At 38.4% G+C, this 11,700-nt stretch overlaps 1 protein-coding gene across 1 annotated transcript in view; it reads left to right on the top strand.

Annotated features, from left to right (window-relative positions):
• The window catches only part of LOC107752146 (phospholipid-transporting ATPase ID-like), a 14,442-nt gene extending 7,032 nt beyond the window's left edge, over nt 1-7,410 (top strand). Inside the window, exons 13-23 of the mRNA XM_016568033.1 lie at nt 328-492; nt 639-750; nt 2,080-2,185; nt 2,428-2,569; nt 2,697-2,880; nt 3,611-3,834; nt 4,665-4,748; nt 5,047-5,292; nt 5,378-5,516; nt 5,640-5,770; nt 6,699-7,410. Of these exons, the coding sequence (XP_016423519.1) occupies nt 328-492; nt 639-750; nt 2,080-2,185; nt 2,428-2,569; nt 2,697-2,880; nt 3,611-3,834; nt 4,665-4,748; nt 5,047-5,292; nt 5,378-5,516; nt 5,640-5,770; nt 6,699-7,019 (1,854 nt within the window). The 3' untranslated portion in view covers nt 7,020-7,410. The remainder of the gene's footprint in view (nt 1-327; nt 493-638; nt 751-2,079; nt 2,186-2,427; nt 2,570-2,696; nt 2,881-3,610; nt 3,835-4,664; nt 4,749-5,046; nt 5,293-5,377; nt 5,517-5,639; nt 5,771-6,698) is intronic.
• Nucleotides 7,411-11,700: the final 4,290 nt, after the last annotated feature.

Consider the following 11,700-nt stretch of genomic DNA (forward strand, 5'->3'; position numbering starts at 1 on the left):
TTTTTTTTTTTATGACACACATACAAACCACACTCTGACATCCATACCAACACACCCACACAATTATAGCTGCATTATTTATCCAATTGGCTCTATAATATGCAGAAGCAGAAAACAGAAATAAAGCGAGTATTTTCTTTATAGGTCAAACCTGAAAAAATGGCACCATCTGGTAAAAAATAGTATAGTGGAAGGCCAAAAATAGGGTAAAAATAGTGCCAATATAATGAAAGCCTATCAACAAAAATTGCATAATTTTACAGTTAAATGGCACTGCGATTATATATTTGATTGTGCATTCTTTCAATATCTTTTTTTTCTCTGTAGGAGTTTGCTGGTGAGGGGTTGAGAACTCTTGTTCTAGCATATAAGGATTTGGATGAGGAATATTTTTCAGAGTGGAAACAGCGCCACCATGAGTCCAGTGTGGCGCTGGAGGACCGGGAGGAGAATCTAGAGAAACTATATGAGGAGATAGAGAAAGACATGATGGTATGAACAAAACACACACCCACACAAAAGCATAATTAGAGGTTATAGTCTTTATGTTGGCTGCTCTGTTTAATTTACCCAAAATGTTAGTTATTTTTTTGTAGAATATGATGCTAAAGTGTTTTTGTGCTGTCCTTTTTGTGTAGTTAATCGGAGCCACTGCAATAGAGGATAAACTTCAGGATGGAGTCTCTCAGACCATTGAACAGCTGACCAAAGCCGAAATCAAAATCTGGGTGCTCACTGGTGACAAGCAAGGTGCTTCATTATTTAATTCAAAAATTTCTTTATGCTATCTGAGACCCTTAATCACATCCCCAATACTGACTAGTTTAAGTAAACCTGATGTGTTTGCATTGCTCATTTTCTGTGCTGTACATCTCCTGCTATGAAGACAGGAATAAAGGCATTAAAGGGATAGTACACCCAAAAATGAAAATTTGATGTTTATCTGCTTACCCCCAGGGCATCCAAGATGTAGGTGACTTTGTTTCTTCAGTAGAACACAAACTATTTTTAACTCAAACCGTTGCAGTCTGTCAGTCATATAATGGAGGTGAATGGGAATCACGGCTTTGAGAGTCAAAAAAACATACACAAACAAAACCAAATTAAACCCTGCGGCTCGTGACGATACATTGATGTGTAAAGACACGAAACGATCGGTCTGTGCAAGAAACTGAACAGTATTTGACGTTTTTTACCTCTGATGCACTGCAATGTCTGGACTGTCCTGAGCGCGTCCTCGACAGCCGGCGCGCGACGTGTCTTCTTCTTCTTGCTTTACGGCAGATCACAGACTTATAAGTGCATTACCGCCACCTATCTCTCAAATGGACAATTAGGAGTGTCATCAATGGTCCATTTGAGAGATAGGTGGCGGTAATGCACTTATAAGTCTGTGATCTGCCGTAAAGCAAGAAGAAGAAGAAGAAGACCCGTCACGCGCCGGCTGAAGAAGAAGACGCGATCGCACGCGCTCAGGACAGTTTGGACATTGCAGTGCATCAGAGGAAAAAAACGATTAATAAAAAAACGAAATAAATACTGTTCAGTTTCTTGCACAGACCGATCGTTTCGTTTCTTTACACATCAATGTATCATCACGAGCCGCAGGGTTTAATTTGGTTTTGTTTGTGTATGTTTTTTTGATTCTCAAAGCCGTGATTCCCATTCACCTCTATTATATGACTGACAGCCTGCAACGGTTTGAGTTAAAAATCTCCGTTTGTGTTCTACTGAAGAAACAAAGTCAAATACGTCTTGGATGCCCTGGGGGTAAGCAGATAAACATCAAATTTTCATTTTTGGGTGAACTATCCCTTTAAGCAACACAATCTCTCCGCAAAGTCTGTTTTGTATTTAAACTAAAACTTCTATTTACATTATGAAAGTGCAATGATTCAGTTATGTAACACGATGAGGTCAGTGCTTGTGTCATTTATAATCATTATGTAATGTACTGATTACCCACCATTTGTGTGTGTGTGTTCATGGTTGGCTGGACTGTTAATGAAGTTCTTTAATGATAAATTACCAAGTGGCCCTCTGAAAACTTTCTTGTTTCTGTCTGTCTGTCTATAACAGAGACCGCTGAGAACATTGGCTACTCGTGTAACCTGCTGAGGGAGGAGATGAACGACGTGTTTTTTGTTGCAGCTAACTCACCTGAGGAGGTCAGACAGGAGCTGAGGTAATACATCTCATGCAGATGACATATGTATCATATATTGAGTGCTAAAACACATGGGAGAAGGCTAGATTTGGGTGGGCGTACACAAAATGGGTGTTTTATAGGGAAATTTTAATGATGATCCAAAATTTAGCTTGCGACAGTATGATTCTTTTTTCCTGCTACTGTTTTTAGTCTTTTTGAGTATGTTTGCACAGAATTTCTGTTGTGTTTATATTTAAATGGTCTCTTTTTTTGCAAAGGGATGCCCGTCTAAAGATGCGTCCTGCCACTGAACAAGACAAATTCCTTATTCCTGAGATTATTCTGGGTGATACTCCTAAAGTGGTTCAGGACGAAAACGTAAATGGAGACTACGGACTGGTGATAAATGGACACAGCCTGGTGAGAAAGTGTCTTTCTCTCCTCTGTACTTTCTTCTACCTAATGTCCGAATGTGATTCTGAGATGGGTGCAGCAGCTGCAGAGAGTAAAAGCATCTTATTTCCTGTTGGGATCTTTGTGTTCCTAGGCATTCGCTCTGGAGAGCAACATGGAGCTGGAGTTTTTACGGACAGCTTGCATGTGCAAGACGGTCATCTGCTGTCGGGTGACTCCTCTGCAGAAAGCTCAGGTGGTGGAGCTGGTCAAGAAATATAAGAAAGCAGTCACTCTAGCCATAGGAGACGGAGCTAATGATGTCAGCATGATTAAAGGTGAATTCAGCTTGACAACAATATAGATGCATAATAAAATAAACATTCTGTTGTTTTATTTTTTTTTTAAAAGTGCATTTTAGAATGTAAAAAATTGTTCAAATGTTCCTGAAGATATTAAATCACAATTGGAGTTTTGTTGCTTTTAACCCTTGTTCATAGCAATGCAGTGTTATTTTAGTATTTATTTGTACAATATTCTAGTATTTAATTAAAGTATTAATATTTTGATTAAGCTTTTATTTTTTATATTTTTAGTGTTAATTTACATTTTAGTTTTAAGTTTTTTTTTTTTCAATTTGTTCTTTTATATTTCCATATAGCTTTAATTTTAAGTTTGAAAATAATTTTTTATTTCAGTTTTACTTTAGTTTTTATTAATTCAAATGAAACTTATTTCAGTTAGCTGCAAAGCAGCATATCTAATTTTCATTAAAAAAATTTAAGTGTAAGTTTTTATGTAATATTTGTACTTTATTTTAGCTTTATTAAAAATGTTTAATAGTTTAGTTTTAGTTAACAGTAACAACATTGTAGCACTGAGACCATCAACAGTGTATGCTGGTGTACTCCCAAAAGTGACTTCATTGTTTATGATTCTTTTGCTGTGCTAATGCTTGTGCTTTTAACATTTGCTCCATGTGACACATTATTCAAGCTTTATTTTAATTTGAATTTATTTATATAAATGTATGATATTAATCTTATTGTCTTTCTTCTCCTTCTGCAGCGGCTCATATCGGTGTGGGTATCAGCGGTCAGGAGGGGATGCAGGCAGTGCTGTCTAGTGACTTTTCTTTCGCTCAGTTCCGTTTCCTGCAGCGCCTCCTGCTGGTACACGGCCGCTGGTCATACCTGCGCATGTGCAAGTTCCTGCGCTACTTCTTCTATAAGAACTTTACCTTTACCTTTGTACACTTCTGGTACGCATTTTTTTGCGGCTTTTCTGCTCAGGTGAGCCAAGTGCAGCAGAACTGAAAACTGTTCTTTTTTTCTTGCGTTTACCCTTGCGAAGACTTTACTTAAAGGGTTAGTTCACCCCAAAATGATAATTCTGTCATTAACTACTCACCCTCATGTCGTTCAAAACCCGTAAGACCTTTGTTCATCTTCGGAACACAAATTAAGATAGACAGCAACACAACTGAAATGTTCCCAGACAGAAACGTAGTAAGGACATCGGTAAAACAGTCCATGTGACATCAGTGGCTCAACTTCAATTTTGCAAAGCTACGAGAATACTTTTTGTGCGCAAAGAAAAAAAAAATGACGACTTTATTCAACAATTCTTCTCCCCCGAGTTACTACTTCTGCCATTTTGGAGAGTACCCAAGAGCGTGATCGGTGTTGTTTACATTCGGGGGGAAAGCGTGCGTATGCGTTGTGATACTCTCAAAAATGGCGGAAGACAGTAACTAAGGGGAGAAAAATTGTTGAATAAAGTCGTCATTTTTTTTTTCTTTGCGCACAAAAAGTATTCTCGTAGCTTTGCAAAATTGAAGTTGAGCCACTGATGTCATATGGACTGTTTTACCGATGTCCTTAACTACGTTTCTGTCTGGGAACATTTCAGTTGCGTTGCTGTCTATGGGAGGGTCAGAGAGCTCTCAGATTCCATCAGAAATATCTTAATTTGTGTTCCGAAGATGAACGAAGGTCTTACGGGTTTGGAACGCCATGAGGCTGAGTAATTAATGACAGAATTTTCATTTTGGGATGAACTAACCCTTTAATTATTTGTAAATATAAAAAGCATTTTTGGTTCTTCTTGCATGTCTTTCTAGACGGTGTATGATGAAGGCTTCATCACTTTGTATAACTTGGTATACACCGCCCTGCCTGTTCTGGGAATGAGTCTGTTTGACCAGGTAGGTTGTATGCGTGTGTGTGGGTGTGTGTTACATGAAATTAAAATTAATTTATATCTGTCCAAACAAATACAATTCTGATTATTCTGAATTCAGACAGTCGTGAAAGGCTATTGAAGAAACACTTTTTTTTTAAATTAACCTAAAAGGAACATTAAAAAGTGTCAATTCACCATGCTCTTGTGTGTTAAAAAGATGAATGGGGCCTTGTAGCATTTCAACTGTATATTAATGGTTAGAAATGAACTGGTTCGTTGAAATGAAATATGACTTAATATTGTTTTTTATGTTTCTCCAGGATGTGAATGCTGGCTGGAGTCTGGAGTACCCTCAGCTTTATGTGCCAGGGCAGTTGAGTCAGTACTTCAGTAAACGTGATTTCATGATGTGTGCACTTCACAGCTGTTACAGCTCTTTAGTGCTGTTCTTTGTGCCTTACGCTGCCACATATGACACGGCGAGAGACGATGGCAAAGATGGTGCAGACTATCAGTCATTCGCACTGATTACTCAAACCTGTCTCACCGTCACTGTGTGTGTACAGGTCAGTTTAACATCTGCAGTTGTGTGTGCGATTCATTTGATTGGAAGTCTTTTTTCCCCTAATTTCTGCTCTATGTTCCATACAGTTGGGGCTGGACCTCTCATACTGGACTGTTGTTAACCATCTATACGTGTGGGGAAGTTTGGGAATGTTCTTCATATTGACCTTCACCATGTACACTGATGGACTTTTCCGGTTACGTCCATCTTCTTTTGCATTCATAGGTAAGCAGGGCTTGCATGTTGCATTCCATAATTTGTAATGTGTATGATATATCACATACTGTTTTTCATACTAATTATCAAGAAAAAGTGTGTAGTATAGAGTATGTATGTTGTGTTTTACAGGAACTGCCCGAAATTGTCTTAACCAGCCCAACGTGTGGCTGACTGTTGCATTGACAGCTATACTGTGTGTGCTGCCTGTGGTTGCTTACCGGTTCTTCTACAGCCAGATCTCTCCTACCATCAATGACAAGGTATAGAGTTACTTAACCTCACTTTACTGATCCTCAAATACAGTTGAATTCACAGTTCCTTTTACTTGCAGAATAACAGTAAATTACATCATTATTCCATGAACCATTATTATATCAATCACTTTTAAGATCACATTGGCATGATCTGAATATACAGTAATTGACTATGTTTATACGCACATCAAATTCCATTTAAGGTCTATATTCAGATTGCAGCCGTATTCAGAATGTTTATATCCAGACAGGTATCAGAATATTCCTGTAATACAATATGCTCAGTTTTATAACCTTTTCAATGATAATTTAATTAGGACTAAGACTTTTCACCTTCTAAAATGCCTGACAGCACCACAAAAAGGAAATGGTCAAGCAATCGTTAATAATAATAATCGTTCAAGTTTAAAAAGTTTTATCAATTAAAAAGTCTGTCGCATTGTCACTCTAGAAATGCACTGATGTTTTTTATTCTTAATGCTGCAAGTCTTTTTTTTCCATTTTGTTCTGCAGATGAAAAACACAGAACTGCATTCTGAATTCAGAATAGTGCATTTAAACAGAATGCAGGGATTTCTCTCGTTTTAAAATTAATTTTTTATTCTATTTTATTACCGAACACACAGAATCAGGCAATTGGATTGCAGTGTTAACATGACTCAATACTAATGTTGGCAAATAATAATGGAGTTTTGATGTGCATGTAAATGTAGTCATTGTGAGTGGCTGAATGAGACAGAAAAACGGGAAGACAGAATGAGAGGAAGTACTGTATGCACATTAAAATGTCTTATTGTAATTGTATAAGCAATAGTAATATCAAAATGATAGTAGTATAATGAATAATAGAGTAAAGAGAAAGACAGTATCTCAAGTGTTTGCTGAAATTGATGGGTGCACAAATGAATATTTCCGTTTTGATTGTTAAATACAGGTGAGGTATAAGGTGCGTCAGATGAAGGAGCCTACTCCGCGTCCGCGCCGCACCAGGCTCACCCGAAGGAGCACACGGCGGTCCGGTTACGCCTTCTCGCACGCCCATGGTTATGGTGACCTCGTGACCTCTGGCAGATTTCTGCGGCGTCATGCACCTGCTCGCTCCATGGGCTTGATTCCCACAGGACGCTCTCCTGGGTTCAAGCCCACAGGTCGGTCTGCGGGTTACAGCCCGGTCGGGCAAGAACAGAACCCCAAACAGAAAGTAGAACCAACGTCACTGCAGATGTTCCGTGCGGTTAAAGACGCTTCCTTTTGAGGGTGCAGCTTTTCAACCAGAGATAGAACCAAAACCTTAAATGCTGTTTACAGGGTTTGAACTCTTGGGGACAATTTCACAGCTGCTGTGTTATGCGTATATAGCAGAATACTATATACGCACACTAAGTACAAAAGACTTGATTCCTAAATGTACGAAATCTTGTTGAGTGTGCATAGACACATTTGTCACTCAAAATGCAAGTGTGGTTTACAGCAAGAACAAACTGAAATATCTGTCATGCTGAAGGACAGAGAGTATATACACAGAGCCGATCCTCCCTATACGCAAAATACGCAAGCTGCGTAGGGCCCCTGAAACACCAGGGGCCCCCCTTGCTCTCAGAGATGATTTAATTTTAGTTTCGTTTTTGAATTTGGCCAGCGGTTATGAAAACATTGAATGATCATTTCTTTTAATGCGGTGCGCTGTCGACCTTTCTACGTAAAAATCAGTCAAATCATGTAATTTGAATGTCGTACAGTCTTGATCGAGACTAAAAAAACGAGTTGAAAGCGTACTGAGCCGCGGAAGAGACACTGTTTCTCAAGCGCTTTCCGCGAGCACGATTCGAGACAAAATGCGCTTCATTCATTCGTTCATAACCACTCCTACCCCGCCCCCGCCCCCCGGCGACACAGTTTTGCGTAGGGCCCCCAGAAGTCTAGGATCGCCACTGTATATACAGTACTTGTCCTTTCTACTGTCATCACTACAATGGGAGCGACAAACTTGACTGCAAGAGAGCAAAAGACAATGGCATTTACATGATGTCATAGAGGAAGTCATGAGTAATCTAATTCAAAACAAAAACGTTTCCTGTTCTTTTCCTCTTCCAGGTACTATGTCCACTATCTCCTTTTGACATGAGCTCTGAGTTCTGTATACACCGCACCCAACATTTTATAGTCATTTCATAACTCAGTCGGGTCATATTTCCTATCCTTTTTTTTTTTTTCTGAGTTCCATTTATAATGTTAATCAACTTTTTCTTTTGCACCAAAACAGTCCTAGTTTCATTTTTCCTCCCTCTTTCTGGCCTTTAGAATTAAAGGGATAGTTCACCCAAAAATTCTGTCATTAGTTGATGTCGTTCCAAACCCATAAGACCTTCGTTCATCTTCGGAACCCAAATTAAGCTTTTTCTGACTCTCCATAGAGAGCAATGCAACTGAAATGTTCCCTATAGTCATTTCATAACTCAGTCGGGTCATATTTCCTATCCTTTATTTTTTTTTCTGAGTTCCATTTATAATGTTAATCAACTTTTTCTTTTGCACCAAAACAGTCCTAGTTTCATTTTTCCTCCCTCTTTCTGGCCTTTAGAATTAAAGGGATAGTTCACCCAAAAATTCTGTCATTAGTTGATGTCGTTCCAAACCCATAAGACCTTCGTTCATCTTCGGAACCCAAATTAAGATGAAATCCGAGAGCTTTTTCTGACTCTCCATAGAGAGCAATGCAACTGAAATGTTCCCGGACCCAGAAACGTACAGTAGTAAGGACATTGTTATAATAGTCCATGTGAAATCAGTGATTCAACTACGTGTGGTTCAACTTTCATCAAAAATATCATAAGTTGTGTTCTGAAGATTAACGGGTTTGGAACGACATGAGGGTGAGTAATTAATGACAGAATTTTCTTTTTTGGGTAAACTAACCCTATAAACAGGCCTTTTTGCTACTGTACCTTTAAGAGCTCATATAAGAGCTTTCTTTTCACATGAAATGAGTAAAGGTCTGTTCAGACCAAGAACGTTAACTATAACGATAATTATGTTAGCATCCAGTGCGTGTTAACATTGTTTATCATAAGTGTGTGTGTTAATGTTTTGTTATCTGCCGCTTTGAATGCTCAAACTCTTTAAAGCAGGATGGATTCTGATTGGCTGTCAATTTTATTTTATTTTTTTCCCATCAGCTGGGGAAAAAATAAGTTTTGCAAGTGATTCTAACATCATTGTTCCTCTGTTTCATTATTGTTATGGTGTGTGCTATTCTTTTAGATTTAAAATGATTTTTAAAACTATATCTTTATTATAGTTATCATCCTTGGTGTGAAGAGGCCTTAACAGTGCTGAAATGGCCCTCAAATAGTTAAGATTGGCGTGACATGATCAAGGACCTTGTTAAAAATAAAGTCAGCCGCTCTACTAATTTTGGGATGCATTGGAAGTCGACACAGAGTCACATATGCTACAGTAACCAACAGCCAGAAAAAGCCCATACTTACACTTATCTTTACCAACTTGATACCAGCTCAAATAATCATATCTATAATAGTATCCATCCCACTTCCTTCTCATTATTTCACCATGACTAGGCAGTCCAAGTTGCTGAATAGACATTATTGCTGTGTAAATGTGGGGGGTTTGTGTTAATATATTCCTCACTTTGACAACACACAATCACAGCTTCCAGAATGACATTTTTGCAGCTTTGTTTCTATACATGCTTTTCTTTGGACTAGGACAGGGGTTTTGACTTCCAAATGTTTCAGTATTTTAAATCCCAAAGTCACATATTTTAAAAGATCAAGGAAACATCCATTTTTCATGTCATGACATCATTATGTCTATGTTTAGAGCTAAAAAAATAAGGAGACCAATTTGGAGACATTCATAGTATTAAATAATTAAACTCAAAGAGTGCCTTGCATATGACTTTGACTTACAGATCAATGTTAGCATAAGGAGTTCTTATGGTTTGGGAATATACAAGTGTATTTTCAGCACAGTAAAAAAACATTTTAATTCAGCATTACTTGGTATACTAATATACATCCTATTCATACTCTAGCTGTGACAGTCACAACTATGCAAATCCTGTATTTTTTTGTACAAATAAAATACTTTTTTATTTTTTACACTTTTTATATTGTATAAAACTGTAAGTTTGTTCAAGTCTTGTCAGTTACACATGGCTGTAAGTTCACCCTGAAAGTAAAATTATGCCATTAATTATTCACCCTAATGGTGTTCCAAACATGTGTGACTGTATGAACGTAAAACTTCAAAAAATATTTTGGCTACTCTTTGTGATATAAGGAAGTGACTGAGGAGAGGACAGGCCCAAAAAAGAATTTGAATACTTTAGACAACACTTACAACATAATGATGCCATTAGATCACAAAATATGAAAAGAAATTGGGTTTATATATATATATTAGGGGTTGCACCGACTAGTCGACTTCAATGCTCTGCCATGACGTCAACTAGTCGCTGGTCCTATAGAGGGCGCAACAGGATTAGAAATCTTTGAAGGACTTCCACATTTATGCTTCGTTTCCAAACAGTTCAAATGATCAGCGACTAGTCGACTTCGACTCGACTTTCATCACATAAAAGTCGACTGATTAAAAAATCAGAAGTCGTTCAACCCCTAATATATATATATAAATAACTCATTTAAAGGAGACATATTATGCCCCTTTTTACAATACGTAATATAAGTCTCTGGTGTCCCCCCCCAGAATGTGTCTGTGAAGTTTCAGCTCAAAATTTCTCACAGATCATGTATTATATCATTTTGAAAATGCCTATTTTGAGTGGAAGCAGAAACACACTGTTTTTCGTGCCTGTCTCTTTAAATGCAAATGAGCTGCCGCTCCCCGCCCCCTTTTCCAGAACAGAGCTGCGCCATTACAGCTCGTACCTGCTAAAAACATCTGTTTTGTTTCTGATTATCATGTTTATCGCTCTGAAATCATGCGTTTTAAACCATATTAGTTTAAACTTCAGATATAAGGTTTTCTGAGCGCACACATCCGAAGCACACGCACAGAAAGCGGCTGTCACAGCATGTGAGTACTAAACTAAGTTCTCATTCACACACAAGTTTACGTTAAAAACACACACGAGTTACAAAAAACAGTCGGTTATGTCTGTGAAGGTAAACAGCTGGGAAATAAATCGCTTGTTTATTTTAGATCTGTGTGGCAGCAGCAATATACAGTAAATAAACCAATAAATACACTGCTTGTCTCCTCTGAGGCTGGGACTCTAAACAGTGTTCTGTGCTCGTCTGTGCAGCCAAAGACAGAACAGTTAGCATGTTTTGCTCAAACTTTCACCATGGCATTAGAGCTGGTACACCGTTGTCGCTTGCAAAAATCAGAGCCGCTCCGCTCATCAGCCTCAGCCTCAGAGGAGCTCACTGCATGACACATAAAAGTGACTTTTCATTGTATTTTGGGGTGAAATATGAAATGATTTGCGAGATGCATCCTCTTACGGTCATTGTCACTCTCTCTCTCGTGTCTGTCTCCAGATTTATCTCCCAGTTTAAGTCGTTTAACCCTATAAAAACAGAGATGTTTCTCATATGTGCACTAGACTCCTTGAATCGGAGACTTTGTTCAGTTTGATTGGGTTTGGTTTGACCCGAAGCAGACTGAAGTGAAGGGTTTATCTGTGTTTACCTCTCAGTTTCCCTCGCGTCTCTACTTTACGCTGATCCCATCGCGGAGGCTAATGAAAGCAGACAATCCCAGTCTCTGGTGTCCCCCCCCAGAATGTGTCTGTGAAGTTTCAGCTCAAAATTTCTCACAGATCATGTATTATATCATTTTGAAAATGCCTATTTTGAGTGGAAGCAGAAACACACTGTTTTTCGTGCCTGTCTCTTTAAATGCAAATGAGCTGCTGCTCCCCGCCCCCTTTTCCAGAATAGAGCTGCGCC

This window comes from Sinocyclocheilus rhinocerous, unplaced genomic scaffold (genome assembly GCF_001515625.1).
Source record: "Sinocyclocheilus rhinocerous isolate Xijiao unplaced genomic scaffold, SAMN03320098_v1.1 scaffold1312, whole genome shotgun sequence".
Taxonomy (NCBI): Eukaryota; Metazoa; Chordata; class Actinopteri; order Cypriniformes; family Cyprinidae; genus Sinocyclocheilus; species Sinocyclocheilus rhinocerous.